A 20,460-nucleotide genomic window follows, 5' to 3' on the forward strand; every position below is an offset into this window, starting at 1 on the left:
TAATTATTTGAACCAAAGGAAGACATCTGTTTTTAATGTGGTATATAAATGCTAAGGGTTTTTGAAATAAAGAAACCATTTTGAAACCTATATAAGGAGTTTTATAACAAAGGTAAGGAAGCACTAGAAAAATGAGTCTATTTACAAAAAATAATTTTTGTAAATATGTGTGTAATGTGTAAGTTAATATAAAATTTGATTCCTTTCAAGAAATAGTGAAACCATTATAAATATTATTTCAGGACAGCAAAATGCAATTCAGAATACCATAAGAAATACTTTGTGACAAAGGCAAAAACAGCAAAACGTAAAATAAAAATTTATTGATAATGTAGGATTTGAAAAATATATTAACACAAGGAAAACTAAAATTAATAGAGTCCATAATGAAATGCATTTTAACATTAAAATACGTGGAATGTTATAAATTCCAAACATTTTGGAACAAAACATTATCAAAATTTTAAATTCAAAACAGTACTCTTTTAAACCTAAAATTTTGATACTTCTTTTTAAAATGTTTGGAATGTATATAACTTTATCTTTATTAAACTTGTTTTAAATTTTAATATGTTACAGTGTAGTGTGATGTTTACTTATTTTAACAATCCACATAATGTTGTTCAAAGAATAACCTGTTCTTAAAAATTATTATTAATGAATTAGCATATTATAGTGATTTAATTACATTAAGAAAAAATAACTGAAAAGATGTGAAATAAAATAAAAAAAACATTAAATAATTAAATAAAGAAAAAATATACATACAATTAAGAATAATAATTGGAGAAAAATAAATAAAGTAAAAGGAAACTAACAGATTTGAAGGGGTAGATATTAAATAACAAAAATATACAGAATGTGATTATGAAACAAAGCACATTTAAAACAGATAATTACACCTGGGTTTAAAGACGTTTACTGCAACAATAATAAGTTTTTTTTTTTTTTTATTAATATGATGTAAATGACAAGTTCAGTTTTAAAGGAACTATCTTTGGAAACGATGTATAATAACTGACGATGCACAATCACTATTTCCTGAGATACCACAAAACATCTTTAAAAAAAAAAACATCTTTAAAAAAAAAAAAAAAAAAAGATAATGAAATATATTAATACCAAATTGTTTGGTATTAATAAAATAATTAACTGGATATATTTCAGATCTAAATACATTAATCACATATAAAACTTTCACAGACAAAAATAAAGAGATTAAACTTTGTATCACGAAATCAACAATCTTATATTATTTGACTTATTGTATTCTATTTTACATAAATGCCATCTTGCAATGCATAATTATCAAAGCTATTAGGCAGTGATTTTAATTTTTCTGCTACTCCATCACTATGCTGTAAGCTTTGATTCTTTATTTTCTTCAGCATATCACATTTTCTTTCTTTTTCACGAATCCATAGTATCTACATCATTGTTTTGATTACTGTAATAAGTGAGATTTCAATATCCACCTGAAGACAATTCAGCTTGCAGTACGTGAATATTTTTGAAAGGACGGCTCTTATTTATAAATACATCCCTATACAGATGTAAGAAGATATATACTTTGTATCTCCTCATAAAGAAAGTTTATTTAGAATCCTGGTTACAATGTCTGCTCTTTATTAAAAAAGAAATAAGTGCAATCCTTTTAAAAACTTTTGGTAAAAGATAGAGTGCATACAGAAAATAAGTACAGCAGCCGATTTCTCTTCAAGTGTATTTAATACAACAGTACTTATAAATTGTTAAATCTTTTAAAGAAGAAACCTGTAAAATACCCTGTATAAAACATTTTTTTTTGAATCTTAAACACTAAAATTGTCTATGTATAAAGAATATGAAGTTTTCCTTGAATTTATATTTAGATATCAAACAGGCCAAGTTTGTTGTGAAAACAGTTAAAATTATTTGGTTTAGAAAAAACTTTTGCAAGTTAATTAAATACAAAAGACTAGTTTTACAAAAATTATCAGGCAGCTGTATTAAGAAATATAAATGCAATTTTTCCTACAATATTATATCAGACTTCAGAAAATAGGTGTTTCAACTAGCCACGATACAAAAATTGAAAAATTAATTCCCAAAAAAATTCCCAAAATAAGAAAAAAGGCTGCCATCATTCCTGCTGTAGCAGCATGTTCTGGTTCAACACACCTATCAAAACAATGGGGGGGGGGGGGGGGGGGAGAGAGAGAGAGAGTTAATATCAGCTACAAAACAGTAGAAATAATAACATTCTGCTTTAACTCAAACTTTAACTCATTCAGCTTTATATTTTTCATATAACAATATATTTTGAATATTACACAGATTCAAAGAGTCAAACAGAAGCAGAGAGTACACTCTCATATTTACATATTTCTTATATGCTGCCTGCCCGCCCATCTGCCCGTCCATCCATTCCTTGTCTTGCTGTTTTTTAACCAATGGTCAAGTCAGCTGTTATTCAACTTATATTTTAGCCATTTTATTGGAATTGCAATTGTTTCATGTTAAAAGTTCTCCAGTGAGTGCTAAGGAAATGAACTTAGAGAGGCGATTTATTACAAAGTGAATATAAATTATGAAGAAGGAAGGAAGGAGAGAGAGAGAGAGAGAGAGAGAGAGAGAGAGAGAGAGAGAGAGAGAGAGAGAGAGAGAGAGAGAGAGAATTGTTTATATTAGCTTGACTTAGCCAGCTGGGCAGAGTTCTTAGTGCAGTTGACTGTGGTTTGTAGGTTTGACTTAGGGTACTGTGCCCTTTACACCTAGTGAATAATTTTAATTGTTTATCATTTATATATATAAATATGCACATAAGAAGATATTACATAATTAATAATAATGATAAGTTGTAGTGAAAAACTGGAATGTCAAATAAAGATTGAAAAAATTAATAATATACTGTCTTGGTTTATGGATCTGGAACAATGCTAGTAACAGTAGAAATACAAGGGAACCATAATGAAATATGGACAAATATATTAGGTAAGTGGAAGAATAGGAGTGCTGATCTGTCAGGTGTAGTTACAATGGAAAAAATTATTAAAAAGTGCCTGAAAATTAAAAGCAGATTACATAAAATTAAATAAAATAAATGAAAATACAGCAAAAAGTAAGGCCTCTGTTTCTGTTATGATATATATGTAGCAGACAAAAATTGAGCAGACATATATATCATAGCCGACCCGACATAGACCAAAACGAAAAGGAATAAAAAACCAAACAAATATAATTCTAAAATAAATAAAAAAATAAAAAGAATATATATAAGCAGTACAAACTAACTCATTCAGCTTTATATTTTTCATATAACAATATATTCTGAATATTACACAGATTCAAACAGAAGCAGGTAGTACACTCTCATATTTACATATTCCTTATATGCTGCCTAACTATCCATTAGAAAGAGACTCAGAGAGGACATAGAGATTTAACACAAAAAAAAGTAGAACAAGGGAAAACAAAAGGCTTAAATCAGCAACCATGAGCAGTAACATAGAAAGACAAATGATACTGAAACTGAAGAATAGTGATGGTGTACTTATAAATAGCAGAGAAGGCATAATACAAATAGCAGAAGATTACTATAAAGAATTATATAAGGAGTGAGGAAATGACGCCAGCAGTGGGGAAGATGGATTGCGAATTAGCAACACATACGACATACCCAATATCTTTCCTGATGAGGTAGAACATGCATTGAAGAAAATGAAGAATCAGAAAACACTGGGAAGATGAAGTTACTGTAGAGTTGTTAAAACTGGGAGGAAGGGACACAGAAACTGACAAAACTCTTCATAAAATACATTAGGAAAGGCGTGATGCCTAAGGAGTGGAATAATGAAATATTAATTTTGCTGCATAAGAAAGGAGATAAATCAGAAATTGGAAATTAGAGACTAATTAGCTTGTTGTCCCACATCTAAAAGTTGTTCACAAGGGTCATTACTAACAGATTAGAAAGAATTCTTGATGAGAATCAATTGAAAGGAGCAAGCTGGCTTTAGGACAGGATTCTGAACTATGGATCATCATCACATAATATCGTAGCTAATGGAGAAAGCAAATGAATATAAAACACCACTATGCCTGGCATTTATGGTTTATGAAAAGGCATTTGACTCCACACAGCATAAGACAATGTTTCGGGGACTGAAAAGACAAGGCATAGGTATCCCATATTACATTATATTATGATTTTAAAGAAAATATATAAGAATGCTACCTCCTTTATTAGAATAGATAAAGACAGTAGCAAATTTAAAATTGAGAAAGGAGTTCAACAAGGAGACACAATATCTTCGAAGTTGTTTACTGGTGCCCTTGAGGAAACTTTCAGAAGATTGGACTGGTTGCAGAAAGGAATCAACCTCTATGATTTGAAGTTGACATTGTGATCATAAGCTATAATACCAAAGAATTAGAGCAAAATCTTAATCAGTTGAGGTAAAGTTCATAGAAGAATGATGATATCCAGCTCAGGACCCTGGGTGTGCCAAGCCAATACTCACCAGATATGAGCCCCTTGAAGGAGCAGTAATCAAAAAGGTGGATTCATATATCTGGGACAAATCACTAGCTGTAATAATGACAAATGGCTGGAAGTCAAGAAAAGAATAAATTTTCGGATGGATAGCATTCAGGAAATATAGTCGCACACTGAAGAGCAATAACCCAATTTGTCTAAAACATAAAATAATGAACCAATGTATACTCCCCACCATGGCTTATGAAAGTGAAACTTGGGCACTCACCAAAAGAATGGAAGAGAAGCTGAAAATTACACAGCCATGAATGGAACAAATTAAATTAGGAATCATACTGTTAGATAAGGGATTTGGGAACAAGAGTAGCTCCATGCAGGCAAAGTTTTTACGGCTCTGGCAAACAGAGAAGTTTTTCTTAAATTTTTGCTGATTGATTGACTTTTTTTTTTTTTTTTTTTTAATGAAAACCCCAAACACAAGAGGTATGAGAACCTATAGTGCTAAGTACTGTGCTTGGGTTGGAGGTTGATTAGATGAAAGAAGATATTTGTTGACGTTAGACTTAAATTTCTGTTGACTGCAATTTCCAGGAAATACGTATGAAGGAAGGTTGTTCCAGAAAACAGTAGCTGAATGAATAAACAAGGAAGATGAAAAGTTGGTTCTGTGAGTTTGAAGTTGGACAGTAAATGGATGTTGGCTGGTGATGGCACGTGTTTGGACTGTTTTGAAAGAGAGAGTGGGAATTATAGAAGCCAATTCAGAAGAACAGTACCCAATGAAGTATCTATAGAAAAGGCATGCAGCAGAAACAGTACGTCTTTGAGATAGCGAGTGGAGAGACACTGTTAGAGATGAGTCATTAATTAACCTATAACTGCCCTCTTCTGAATCGAATCTAGAAGCCTGAGAGACGTTTTGTGGGAACAATATTACATGGTTGGGTGGATTTGCAATTTGCACAGAGTGAACAGCTGTTTGGAAGAAAAGTAACGCTGAGAGCGAAAGAGAAAACCAAGTTTTTTAGAAGCAGACGAAGAAATATTTGTAATGTGCTTGTGCCAAGAGAGATTAGAAGCCAGCATAATCCCCAAAAGAAATATATCATCTTGTATAGAAATCGGAGTTGCACCAAGATAAGCATAGGAACAGAAGAATCCTTTTTTGTGAGATGAGACAGGACTCAGTTTTAGAAGGATTGAAATCAACAAAGTTGTATTTGCGCCATTGGAGAATTACCTGGAGATTGGTATTTAAGGAATTGGTAGTAGATATTCGAGAAGTTGAAGCTAATTGAGCAGGGAAAGGTTTCTCAAACTGGAAAGTGAAACGTAATGTGCTATTGTCGGCAAAACTATGGATAGGATTTCCAGTCAATGGAATAAGGTCATTAATATACAATAGGAAAAAGAGTGGGGGAAAGAACTGAACCTCGGGGGCACCAGCATTAACGGAGAAGTTTTTTTTTATGAAAATCACAAACACAAAAGGTATCAAAACCTATAGTACTTAGTACCGTGCATGGGTTGAAGGAGAAGTATGGGAGCATATACTGGAAACTTTGCTCTAGAAACTAAACACGGGTTTCACCACTTCAAGCCTCCAATAAGCAAAATGGTGGTATTGCACCGGTTGATGAGAGCCATCTAGTGTTATGCATATTAGTATTATATTATAGTATTGTATTATTAGTGCTATTTTATATTAGTGTTAGTAGTGGTACTGGTTTATTAGTACTAGTAGTACCATAAATGGGTTGAGGGAGAAGAGGGGGGATGCCGGAAACTTGCTCTAGAGACTAAACATGGGTTTCACCACTTCAAGCCTCCAATAAGCAAAGTGGTGGTATTACACCGGTTGATGAGAGCCAGAGAGCCATCTACCATCACCCTCAGTGAGCGGTCATAGAGAAAATTGGATAATCAATTACAAAAAACAGTTGGCAAACCATAAGATGGAAGTTTGTTTAGGAGACCTTTATGCCAAACACGATCGAAAGCCTTTGAGATGTCAAGAGCAACTGCTTGTATTTCACTGAACTTTTCCATTGAATTTGTCCATAAATGTCTAACATAAGCCAGAATATCACCAGTGGATCGCCACTGGCGGAATCCATAATGGCAATCGTTGATCAGACGGAAGGTTTCTAGGTAGTTTCTAGAGTTGATGGTTAATTGATTTCTCCATTACGTTAGATAGAGTAGAAGTAATTGCAATAGGACGGTAATTGGATGGGAGGGATTTGTCACCCATTTTAGGAACTGGCTGGATATGAGCAAATTTCCAAGCAGAAGGAAAAACACCTTTGGAAAAAGAAAGTGAAAAATGGGAACAAAGAACAGAAGTAAGTTCAGGAGCACAGGTTTTGAGAACAAGGGGAGAAATACCATCAGGACCTGGAGCTTTCTTAACATCAAGATTCATCAAAATCCTTCTGACATCCTTTTGACGGAAGACAACAGCAGGCATTGAATAGAGTATGTTGGGTGTTTTACCAAGTTCATTAATACATGAGTTGGAAGAAAAATGGGATGGTAGCAGGCCAGCTTTATCCTTGGCTGAAGTGAAAATAGGACCATCTGCTTTTAACAGAGGTAGCAGCAGAGATGGGCAAAAGTTGGCAAAAATAGCTTTGGCAAGAGACCAGAAAGCTCAGCTACCATTAGGGCAAGAAGCAAGTTTCGTAATCTTAGCCTGTTCAAATTTTTGTTTGAACTGATTAATAACTGCTTTACAATTGCTGGGAACTTTGGTGCAGGCAGAAAATGAAACTGAAGAATTGGAACTTATTCCTGAACAGCCTTAGCACATTTATTAGAATACCAAGGTTTAGATCAGTGGTTTTCAACTGGAGTGCCGTAACAACATTGAAGGGGTGCCACATAATTTTGATTTAAGTTACTTAAACTTATTATTTTTTAAAATTTATATTTTTATTTCATTATAAAAAGGTGTACAGTATCTTTTTAATTTTGTGGTGATCTATAATTGATGTTTACTTAGTACCTCTATATAAAGAATAAAATTATTATATACTGTATATATTTAATTTGTATTATGAAATGTAATTTTTATAATTATATTATTGTAATAACTCATATAACACATATATTTTTTAATATTTAATATTTTTTAATATATATATATATATATATCCAAGTATGTAAAAAACTAATAGGATAGTTATTTTATATCTGATTAATGCCATCAAAAAGATTAAACATTACATCCATCTGTATATTATTTGAGTTAAGTTAATGGTGGTAAGTTATAATGTATAAATATATAAATAAATATGAAAGCTAGTAAGATAAGCTTCTCAAGCAAAAACAAAAAACCTATGCGGGTGCCCAACGTAACCTGGAAAAAATATATATGTATGCCAAAAACAAAGCAAGGAAAATCTTACATATCAATAATATAAAATAAGCAATAAAAATGCACAATTAAAATGTTAATTATAGGCGATAAGATACATTGAAAGGGACTTTTTCGAGGGCTAACCCTTTCAATGTATCAACCATAATTAACGAGCTATCCGTTTCTGTAGTCATCGTCCAGCATAACTAGTCCGAATGATGTTAAAATTGCCAGATAGAGAGACATAAATAATATATAAATATATTAAACAAAGGTATTTACGTTGATATATTCCAATTTAGCAGTAAGCTGGCAAGATGACTGTTAGCCCGACGGATAGTCAAAATTTAAATTAGAGAAAGATATCCATCTATTTTTTTTTTTTTGGGATGGTAGCAGGCCAGCTTTATCCTTGGCTGAAGGAAAAAAAAAAAAAAAAAGATGGGTCTCTTTCTCTAATTTAAATTTTGACTATCCGTCGGGCTAACAGTCATCTTGCCAGTTTACTGCTAAATTGGAATATATCAACGTAAATACCTTTGTTTAATATATTTATATATTATTTATGTCTCTCTATCTGGCAATTTTAACATCATTCGGACTAGTTATGCTGGACGATGACTACAGAAACGGATAGCTCGTTAATTATGGTTGATACATTGAAAGGGTTAGCCCTCGAAAAAGTCCCTTTCAACGTATCTTATCGCCTATAATTAACATTTTAATTGTACATTTTTATTGCTTATTTTATATTATTGATATGTAAGATTTTCCTTGCTTTGTTTTTGGCATACATATATATTTTTTCCAGGTTACGTTGGGCACCCGCATAGGTTTTTTGGTTTTGCTTGAGAAGCTATCTTACTAGCTTTCATATCTATTTATATATTTATACATTATAACTTACCACCATTAACTTAACTCAAATAAAATTATATATATATATATACACAGAGAGAGAATCAGATTTAACAAGCAGAAAATTGAGTAGGGGTGCTGCAAAATAAAGTAAATTACTTAGGGGTGCCGTTATTAAAAAAAAGGTTGAGAACCACTGGTTTAGATAAAGGACAAGATTTAAAAGTGGAGTGTGGAATAAAGGATTCCATTCCTACAAGAATAATTTCACTGATACGATCTGAGCAAATGTTGACATCAGAAGTTCTGAAACAGTAATCTGACGAAGGAAAAGAAAAGAAATCTCGCAGGTCATCTCATTTTGCATTCTTGTAATGCCAAACAACACAAGGTTGGGAATAGCCATGAGAATAGCTATTTAGGCACCTCAGCTCACCAAGTTGTGAGCTGAGGTGCCTAAAGAACCACTAGCTTCGACTGTGCACTTAGAAGGGTTGTTTGTGAGAAAAAGATCAAGCCTGTTGGCTTGATCTTTTTATCTAAAGGTTAGGATTGTCCTAACCTTTAGATTAAAGGACAATCCTAACCCTTGATCTAAAGGTTAGGATTGTCCGGTATTCTGGTAAGTAAATGAACAATCTGTGCAAGGTCATTATTAGTAATTGCAAAAGCCTCGGCCTCTTGATCAGCCAGGTCTGTGTGACTAGAGAATGGAAGCTGGCTGGAGTTGTGAATATTAAAATTACCAAGGAAAATTACCTCGCTGTTAGGAAAGTGGAACTGGAGAAAGTCAAGTTGCAAAGAGAGGAAGTCAAAGAGCTCCAAGTGATTAGTGGACTTGGGAGAACGGTAGAGACAACAAATGAATTTGACAGAATATGGTAGAGAGATTTTAAGCCAGAGAAGGTCGAAAAGAGGAGATTCCAAATTACCAAGTCTCTTACAGGGAATGTCGGAATGGACATATGTACCACCTTTGAGGCGAAAGGAATCATACAGTAAATAATTTGGGCAACTGAGATGAGCAGTAGTTGAATCAACCGATAACTGAGATTCTGCCAGAAAAAGTACATGGCATTTGGTAGACTGCAAGTGGAAATGGACGAGGAAGTGTTTGGGAGGTTTAGATCTTTTCGCAGATAAGCTTACTCTATTAGTTACTAATTAGCTTACTCTATAAGCAGATAAGTTTACTCTATTAGCTTACTCTATTAGATAAGCTTACTCTATTAGAATTTGACAGAATACGGTAGAGAGATTTTAAGCCAGAGAAGGTCGAAAAGAGGAGATTCCAAATTACCAAGTCTCTTACAGGGAATGTCGGAATGGACATATGTACCACCTTTGAGGCGAAAGGAATCATACAGTAAATAATTTGGGCAACTGAGATGAGCAGTAGTTGAATCAACCGATAACTGAGATTCTGCCAGAAAAAGTACATGGCATTTGGTAGACTGCAAGTGGAAATGGACGAGGAAGTGTTTGGGAGGTTTAGATCTTTTCGCAGATAAGCTTACTCTATTAATTTCCTGACTCAATTAATTCAACATTGCACTGACAACTGTTTATGTCAACTGGATGCACTTCCTTAGATTTTATGTGTTTCTTAACTAACAGCATCCAATCCTGTCTGTACACATTGTATTCCAAAAATTCCAATTCTGCACTGCTTATATCTGTGTGACACCACGTCTCTGATATCTCAACAATATCTGCCTTTGATGTCTTGACAAGCACTTCAAATTCATCAAATTTATTTACTTTATTCCTAGCATTGGTGTACATTAAAGTATACATGCACCTGTTCTTATTCTTAGTTACCCTAACATAGCCCATGTTTTTATTTGTTCCATGATGACTCCCACCCGTCCATGTAAACCCCTGCAACCCGCCCTCCAATCTAATTATAGAGTTTATATATACTTAATAGATAGTTTCCCTGCTAAGTATATAGTTTATTCGATATATTCACCTTTCAACTCGGCACACTTTTTACAAAGTTCCAGCATGCGAAAATCTAAATCGAAAGACTTCTCCTCAAATCAGACCATGCTTCTGTTGCTTGTATGACATTGAATGCAGGGTTGATATGCTTTAAATGTTTTTTGTGATTTGGGAAGAAGTAGTGTGAGGGTGCAATGTATGGTAAATATGGGGGATGATAAAGCCTTATTCAGTCAAGTTCACATGTGTTTGCTGTGCTGTGTGTATGTGTGTGTGTGTGTGTGCTGAAGAATTTCCCCGCTAAAACAGCACTCCTCAAGTGAGCTTTTCCCTGAATTAGGCCTTCATTTCCTCCTGGAGTTTGTCCAAAAATGATAAATAAAGCTCAGCAGTTATTGTTTTACCCTTTTCCAAGTAATCAATAAACAAAATCCCATCCTTATCCTAAAAGACAGAGATAGAGGAGACTCTGGGCATGTCCAGGGAACATGTTGAATGTGTTATTCATGACCTTCCCGGCAGACTTCTGTGTGTAGAACTTCTTTGGATGGGAGATATGGGTGAAACAAAATATCTCCCCCCCCACCGGATTGACCCATGCCCATCTAAGCAGACTCCATGCTGTGGCTACTTACTCAGTATGGTGTGGGATGCAGGCACTGGCCAGTAGGGTTTGACCCCTGGCCAGTGTGGGAAAGTATCCAAAAATGGATCATAGGGACCCTTTCCCTATGATCTTTTATACCTACCATCTGGGATGGTTGTCCTCTCATTTCCCCCACCCTTGGTGGAACCCTCCTCCTTTTGCCTGGTGGGGCACCCCATGGCCAACTATCAACTCCTACCCCCCAGGACAGGATGGGCATCTTCACTACTGCCCCCCCTCTCTCTACCACTTTAATCCCCTCCTACTTACTGTTTCCCCACTTTACACTTTTTTCTTTTTAACCAGGCTCTCCCTGTCTGTAGCCTTGGCTACCACAGGGTTTGCCCCACCAGTGCTTTATACCCCCTACTGCCCGGCATGCCTCCTCGTGGCGTTGGATTGTAAACTAGAGGTTTTTGCGTGAAAACACAGGCCCCTGGGTTAAGAGGCCAAATGAACAACACAACCCACACTACATGAACACTCTCTAACCTACATAAATCTGGTCATTACAGAGTTTGTATTCATCACATTGCTTGATGCAGAGTTGGGGGAACCCCCAGAGCCAGTGACAAATAACACTGTACACTGCTGTGCATATTCTTGAAGGCGAGGATACTAGACTTGGACCTACTTCCAGCAAGAGCAACTGCATAAAAACAAGATCAAAGACAGAGTGCCCACAATGTGTTGAAAATGCACAAGCAGAAAAAATTACAGAGCATTCTGAGCAATCTTCCCAAGCTGTTGGCTCTGCCCTTGACAAAGTAATTAGTGCTTGCCTTCAGTTAGAGGAACTTATTGCTATGCAAACTAACAGGATTGCAGCAACAGTAAAGAAAAAATAATACAATATTGGACAACAATAGAGTTAATTGTCACAGACCTACATATAGAAAATGAGGCTTAAAAGCAAAACTTGAGAATAAAGAATCTGATTGGGAAAAGCAAAAGCAGCAATATTCCAAATCATATGCACAAGCAGTTAAGGCAAATCAACCCTTACACAAACAACGAAGTATCAGACTATTCCTACTATTCAAAAGCAAGATGAAAATGTTATAATACTTAGACCCACAGAGGATAGTAAACATGACTCTAAGAAGCTGCAAAGTAGCCATCACTAAAAATCTAGAACAGCAGTTTAAAAATGTCAAGATAAAATATCTCAGGAAGATACACAACACTGGTGTAATTATAGAAGCAGCAACTAAGGAGGATCCTGATAAAATCAGGAATAGCCCTATAGTAACAGGTCTAGGAATTAAGAACAGATAAACCCAAAACTAGTGGCCCAAATATTATTTTTGATCTTAACAAAAGTAAAGGCAGGAATGAAATCCCAGCGGACATGTGACAAGAACTTGCAGAGTACATAATGAAAGATGAACTGAGCAGCGAATTCATAATAAAATATAATACCAAATATAACATCAAAGATGAACTGATCAGTGAATTCATAATAAAATATAATACCAAAACGAAATCAACACAATCCAGTAACTGGATTTTTCAACTGGCACCAAGAGATTGGCAGATAATCTCTAAGCAACAAAGAATTTTGTTGCTTGGAAACTATTTTTATCTCTCCTGTAGTATGCGGAAAAGTTAAAAAACTTAAAGGTAGCCACAGATACAGGGAACCTAAGTGCTACAGGTGTCTGGGGTTTGGGCACGCCTCACACATTTGTTCCCAAAAGAGACTACCCGTGGACACTGCACTATCAGAGGCCATGAATATAAAGATTGTAAAAAAATGCGAGGCCAAATGTGCCATTTGCAAATATGGTGGGCTGTCCCATAATTACTCAGTGAGGGACCCTAAGTGCCTATCTATATGAAGGCTGTTAACCATCTAAAACTGAAAATAGATTATAGGTACTCTCCATAATCTCAGTAGTGACCAAGTTTTGAAGTTCTTACATTTGAACATACACTGAGCACGTGCAATTGTTGAAAATAGTTATGGAAGAAAACCAAATAGACATATCATGCATCCAGGAGCCCTACATCTTTGGTGACAGGGTCCAAGGATATCCCAGAAACTATAGAATTGTTGAATCCATCATAGATATACTACATGGGATGCCATAGTAGTCAGAAAGAGAAACATTACTGTCACCAAGGTAAAAAGCCAACTGGCAGTTTTGTGCACTTACCCTCTGGGATCACTCCATATCATATCAATGTATGCAGACTGAATCAAAGGGTTCAAGCAAGTACATGGGTTCCACCACTTCACAATAAGCAAAGTGGTGGTATTGCACCGGTTGATGAGATTCATCTGCCACCTAGTATTGCATGGTAACACAGAGGGGGCAGCATTCCTCCATGCGGTGTGGGCGCCACACCTCAACCCCTGCTTGCATTAGTTCACACCTGGGTGGTCACCCACAGTGTGCTTGCACATGGGGGTTATACCCAGGATTACTAACAGTCCCACCATCGTGAAGGTGCAAGCAAAGGATTTGGCTGTCACAGATCGACGGGACATCGCCGAAATTGGGTCCACTTGACTTGAGTGTCACCCAAATATCAGTTCAATCAGCGTTTTAGACTCCCAGGTAGCAAGTACAGCTTGTCTGGCATACCTGAGAGAATGTCTGCAACAACCCCAAGGACCAAACTGGCATATTAATTTATTTTCTAGAAGTAGCTTTACATTCCTAGTTACAATACTTAGTTTATTTTGAATTTAGATAGAGATTTTGGAGGTTATTACTTAGTATTGGTAAAATTTGTACCGTTCAAAACTTGCCGCCATTGCTGTAGTATATATACTGCCGCCTCCGTAGCCAGGTGGGAAGGAGCAGTAGTGCGTAGCACACTCTTCTTGATTAGACCGGGGTTCGAGCCCGTCACCACCAAATACGGAGGATGCGGAAAGGTCAGGGAATGACCACCGCATATTCCCGGAGCAATATGGCCTTAGTTGCTCCTGCTCCTAAAAACCAAATAACAAACAACAAGCTGTAGTATATTAGATTGATATGGAATAACGTAACGTATATCTCAAACTTGATAGTGTAAGGTATAACGTAAAACTAGATGGCGTAATATGTACCACTGTATTACGGCATCTAGTATCAGCACAGAATCTGTTAGCTTAGTATAGTATTGTCAATTAATCAATTAAATTTATAAATCTTATTAATTTTTATTGTTAATTAATTTGTATTCAAATGGAATCATGTCCCAGACAAAGTAACGTGCACAAAGTAATGAAAGTGCTGTGGTTCGGGGAGAACCGAAGAGGGCGATTTTCCAACTTACCACAGTCTAAAAAAATATGCAAAATGTGACATGTTTGCAGACTAGGACATGATCAAGCCAAAGAGGATGTCTTTCTGTGTGCTGTGCAGAGAATGTGAAGAAATTAGGTGTCAACTCAGCATTCTGATAGGCATCTAAGAGAGTTTAAAGAGTGGGATAGATGCCATCAAAGGAATTAAAATGGGAGGCTCATCAAATTCTCAGCTGCCCAACTCAACTCCAGAGCACACTCTTGTGTACAAGGCAACACTGCACAACCTTCAGGGCAGAATGTGCTGGTTTCAGAGGAGCTAGTTATTGTCGGTGACTCAGTTGTCAGGGAAACGGGAAATATATTGTGCAAAAAGGATATGTGGAATAGGATCAGGGTATGTCTGCCAGGGGCAAAAGTTGATGACATTGTGGAACAGATATCATCTTTCAAGGGCACAAAAGGTGATATCGTTGTACACGATGGCATTAATGATATTAAGTATAGGAGATCTGCAGATTTACTTGACAAGTACAGGTCAATGTGATAAAAACAGTTGTGAGTTAGGATTAAATTTAAAAGTGTCTACAATCCTGCCCAGATATGATAGGAGGGAGTATATCATCAGAGCCTTGTCAATCAATTCGGCCCTGGAGAGACTGTGCAAGGCTCATGGGTAGAATTTTTTTCAGCCTAGTCTGTGCTTGTTAACAGGAGAGACTGCTCCTACAGGGATGGAATACACGCAGTGACCACAGTGTACTGATGTGGGATTTACTTAAATATGTAACTACAATCAGGAGTAAAGGGAAGGATTTTTGTTTGTTTGTTATTTGGTTTTTAGGGGTATTATCAACTAAGGCCATATTGCTCCGGGATATGCAGTGGTCATTCCCTGACTTTTCCGCATCCTCTGTATTTGGTGGTGATGGGCTTGAACCCCGGTCTAATCAAGAAGCGTGTGCTATGCACTGCTGCTCCTTCCCACCTGGCTACGGAGGCGCCGAAGGGTTTTTGCTTTCGTAAAGGTGACTACAGTGATCTCAGAGATTTTTTTAAATTCTATACAGTGGGACCAACTGATAATGTTACCAGCAGCAAATTCTAAATGGGAAGCATTCAAGGAAGTAATCTTGGAAGCAACTAGGCTTTTTGTTCCAACTAAGAAATACTGTTCTAGGTTTAGGCCCAAATGGATGTCAGATAAACTAATGAGACTCACGGCAGAGAAGAAAAATTTATGAGATGCATATAAATTATCAGGCAACAGAAGCCTATGGTAGATATAAGCTGGTCTGTAATCAAGTCACAAAGGAGGTTAGGCAAGCGAAGGCAGATTATGAGAATTCTTTGGCAAACGATGCAAAGAAAAACAGCAAAAACTACTTTACTTATATAAACTCTAAAAGATGTTGTAGAATGGATTGAATCAGATTGGTACACTTGATATCAATGGTTTGACTCCAGATGATCATTCTGAGATAGCTGCCAAACTAAATGAGTGTTTTGCAGCTACATTCACAGATGAAGAGTTAATCAAGGAGGAGAAGGCCAGATGTTTATCAAACTCTAACAGGGAGTTAAATGATTTTGTAATAACTGAGAGCAAAGTGGAGGAGAAATTGTAGAAGTTAAACATAAGAAAGGCACCTGAGGCAGATAGGATCTATCCAGTTATATTAAAGAGGCAGCAAAGGAAGAAGGCAAACCCTTAGCCCTAATTATTTGCACATCTCCAGTATGAAGATGTGCCTTCCCCTTTCAGGGGAACTCCCCACATACTGGAGATGTGCAAACCCCAATTTACCCAATTTACATCTCCAATTTACAAAGATTTGTAAATTGGGGATGTAAGATTTGAAAACATTTGAAAGTGGACATTACTTAGATTTGGTGGGACCATCTGTGGGCTTCTGAAGGGCTGAGGACTATATTTTCCATGGTACAGTGTGCTTATTAAAAATTCCACTCTTTGGCTTTAGTGGGAACAAAGTTGTAGAATAATTAATTAATTGAGACTACACCATTATATCACATAGATTTAAGTAATTTACTATTGAAATGCTACAATCTGAACAAATGAAACACCTCAATGCCAAACACTTAAATAAAAGTTTGGCATTGAGCTGAGGCTTGAGGACCAATGTTCTAACCCAAACAGTGAGCTCCCAAAATTATGTTTTGGGAGTTCACTGTTTCCTGTCTTCAGGTCTGTGGGGTTAGAATATTGGCTTGAATTACAATTGAATTGATTGTACCTCAAAGCAATGGTCTAATCCCAGAGGCCTGAAGAAGGGAAACAGTGAGCACCTGGAGCATAGCCAGAATTGTTTAAGTGTTTGGTATTGAGGTGTTTCAATAATTCAAATTGTAGCATTTTAATAATAAATTACTTAAATTTATCATGTGATATAGTGTAGCCCCAATTAATTAATTATCTGACAATAATGAACAATCATCATTAATGAATAATGAACAATGGACAATAATGAGAAAGAGAGGAATGACAACGGAGATAGACTATGCAATCTTTGTGAACAGTTCGACTTGAGAATAAACAACATATTTTTCCAACACAAGGATATCCATAAATATACTTGGTCACAGGAGACAAGACAAATTAGATCAGTTATAGATTACATTATTTCGAAACATTCAGGGACATATGTATTGAAAGATGTCAGAGTTTATAGAGGAGCTGAATGTGGATCTGACCATTTTCTTGTTAACAACACTGAGTTGGAACTGGATTAAGAAAATATGTGTGGACAACCAACAATGCAGGGAAGGAGAAATGCTACAAGTGGATCAATTTAACATTGACCTACTCCAGGACGACAGCATTAGAAACAACTTCACCCAAAGACTGGATGCTGCAATTAACATAGAGATAAAAGGTAATACTGAAAAAATCTACGAATATTTAAAAAATAGCTCATGAAATCCTAGGCAAAAAGAAGAGCCAAGGACCAAAAAAGACCTGGATTACAGAGAAAGTAAGAGCTGCTGTAGAGGAAAAGAAACTTGCATATCAGAAATGGCTGGGTGATAGGAATAATGCATATAGGAACATTTATGTTGAAAAAATGAAAATAGCCAATGGGTTGGTAGTAGAAGCAAAAAATGAAGAATGGGAAAGGAAATTCAAGACGATGGAGGATTTTGGTGTAGAAGACTCGGGTTTAAAGTTTCTGTTAGGGAAGTGGAACTACTGCTAAAGGAAGGAAGGAATAGAAAATCACCTAGACCTGGAGGAGTTTACATGGAACTTCTGAAATATGGAGGAAGAGGAGTTCTGATATACAAAAACTGTTAAATAGTATACTGAGAGGAGAAGAAATACCGAAAGAAATGATAACAGGATATATTACACCAATTTATAAGAAGGGCGATCGGAAAAGCTGTTCAAATTACAGAGGAATATGCATCCTGAACCCGCTGTTAAAGATCCTTGGAAAATGGATCAGGAACCATTTAGAAGCCCGAATCGAGGTATCAGAAGAACAAAGTGGTTTTTCAGCTGGGAGGTCATGTATAGATCATATCTCAACAGTACGACAGATCCTTGAAAAATGCCAATCAAAAGGGAAAAAAATCTTTATGATTTTCATTGACCTTGAAAAAGCATATGACAGTGTTCCAAGAAAACTCTTATGGGAAGCACTGAAAGAGGCAAATATTGATGGAAAACTGATTAACATTATTAAGGCAATTTACAGGAATAATAGATGCAGAATTAAAGTGGGATCAGCTTTGTCACCTGAATTCCACACTTCAAAAGGCTTATTACAAGGTTGTTGCATGTCACCAACACTTTTCAAATTTTATATCGACATCCGCCTAAGATTCTGGTCAAAAAAATGTAATAAAATGGGATTGCCGATTAATAAAAACACCTATATTCACAATTTACTTTTTGCAGATGATCAGGTGGTGATAGCACAAGACATAGAAGATGCAAAGTATGCATGTCGTCAATTATTTGAAGAATATAAGCAATGGGGTCTAAAAATCAATTTTAGCAAGACTGAAATGTTGTCTTCAGGGCCAGGACACGTTCTAATATTGCAGGTTTTAAAATCAAACAAGTCGATAAATTAAAATATTTGGGATCAATCTTACAAAGTGATGGATCATCCCAAGCAGAGATCAATAAGAGAATTACAGACGGCAGAAAGGCTATCGGCATGTTAAACTCTGTTCTGTGGAGCAAAAATATCCTAAATAAAACAAAGAAACTTATATTTCAAACGATTGTACAAAATCTTCTATTGTACGGAGCAGAAACCTGGACATTGAATAGGCGAGCGGAAAACAAATTGCTCTCCACAGAAATGGATTTTTGGAGACGCTCAGCAGGAACTTCTAAAAGAGACAGAAAATGGAATGAAGACATAAGGGAAAAAATGGAAGTGAAAAAGACTATTATTGACACCATCAAAGAAAAGTGTCTAACATGGTATGGACATGTAAAACAGATGCAAGAAAACAGATATCCAAAGGCTATCCTGGAATGGATACATCCTGGAAGAAGGAGAAGAGGAAGACCTAGGAGGACATGGATGGATGGAGTACGGGAGTGCATGACAGCCCAAGGCTTAACCGACCAAGACACCTTGAACCGCACTTTATGGCGGGAAAAAAATTCCTAACAAGAAATAACTTGTAGGCTGAGGAAACCCATTGTAAATGGAAACACTCCTCTTGAAGAAGATAATGAACAATCACGTAGATTCCCTCTTCCAATTAATTAGGAACTAAGTTCTCTCCATGATTGAAATCAAATGTAGAACAGCATAAGTTATTCATCCAAAGTATAACTCTGGAAGTGAATTCAGAGATGTATATAATTTTCAAAATAACATGCATAAACTGTTTTACAAATCAGAGAAAAGAATTTAGAATTATAACACCTTCAGAGATATACTTTTGCAAAATTTTAGTTGCTAATTTTTTGCAACTAAAATTTTAAGATAAAATAAAAAGTAAGCAAATTTTAGAGTTTTTTTTTTTTTGTCCTCTCCTTTTTCCCATTATATATGAGGTCAGCATTTTCTTACTGTTTTGGCATGAAATTTTTACGGCTGGATGTCCTTCCTGACGCCAACCCTTACCCTTTATCCGGGCTGGGGATATGCGGTGGTTATTCCCTAACCTTCCACATCCTCCATTATTTGGTGGTCATGGGCTCGAACCCTGGTCTAATCACAAAGCATGTGCTATGCACTGCTGCACTTGCCCACCTGGCTACGGAGGCGCCCAAGCAAATTTTAGAGTAAAAACTAAAAATTAGAGTGAACAACTAAGATTATTCCCAAAATCACAACTTACCTTGGAGCATACATCATTGAAAGGCTACTTAAATATCCACTGCTAAGTCCCATAAAAATAGCCATTGAAAAGTATGCCCAGTCATTATTAATAAGAACCAATATTTTTCTGTCATCTGGCTTATAGTTACACAACATGAAATAAGGAATCATTAGTGCCCTTGATACAACAGGTATCCACAAATATCTAGGTCCTGGCTGAAAATACACAAATAGATTTCAATATATTTTATGATAAATCAAACATTTTAAAGTACTGTCCTTTTTTTTTATCATAAATTAGATGAGAAACTGAATTTTTATTATTATTTTTCACTCTTATTTTATGATTCCAAATCACAGTATACGCTTCCCTTAGTAGTGCATACTGTGAGAAAGGGTTGATAACTGAGAGCCTAAGAAACCTTGGCAACTACTGTTAATATTGCTAGTGATACTACAATTTGTGAAGTTGACTTTTTCAAATTGATTTCATAGGATTCCAGGATGGTCAGAAAAAGTGGCAACTATGTTTTAATTTTTATGCAGTGATGTTGTTGGTATAGAGCTTAACGACACAAGGGCTGCTAAGGCCAAATTGTGCCTGTTACTGTTTATTCA

General features: G+C 35.9%; 1 protein-coding gene across 3 annotated transcripts in view; it reads right to left on the reverse strand.

The window, feature by feature from the left end:
• Positions 1–1,090: 1,090 nt before the first annotated feature.
• Ent2 (Equilibrative nucleoside transporter 2) overlaps positions 1,091–20,460 on the reverse strand; it is a 500,966-nt gene continuing 481,596 nt past the window's right edge. For 2 of the 3 annotated variants that reach the window (XM_090384300.1, XM_090384301.1), the window contains 2 exons: positions 19,862–20,058; positions 1,091–2,160 (listed from right to left, as the gene is read on the reverse strand). In XM_090384300.1, coding sequence (XP_090240426.1) covers positions 2,034–2,160; positions 19,862–20,058 — 324 coding nt within the window. In that variant the 3' untranslated portion in view covers positions 1,091–2,033. Of the gene's footprint in view, positions 2,161–19,861; positions 20,059–20,460 lie in introns of those variants that run through there. The other variant, XM_090384302.1, reaches the window with a different exon arrangement.

Source organism: Mastigoproctus giganteus, chromosome 11 (genome assembly GCF_048544385.1).
Source record: "Mastigoproctus giganteus isolate SK-2022 chromosome 11, ASM4854438v1, whole genome shotgun sequence".
NCBI classification, from domain to species: Eukaryota; Metazoa; Arthropoda; class Arachnida; order Uropygi; family Thelyphonidae; genus Mastigoproctus; species Mastigoproctus giganteus.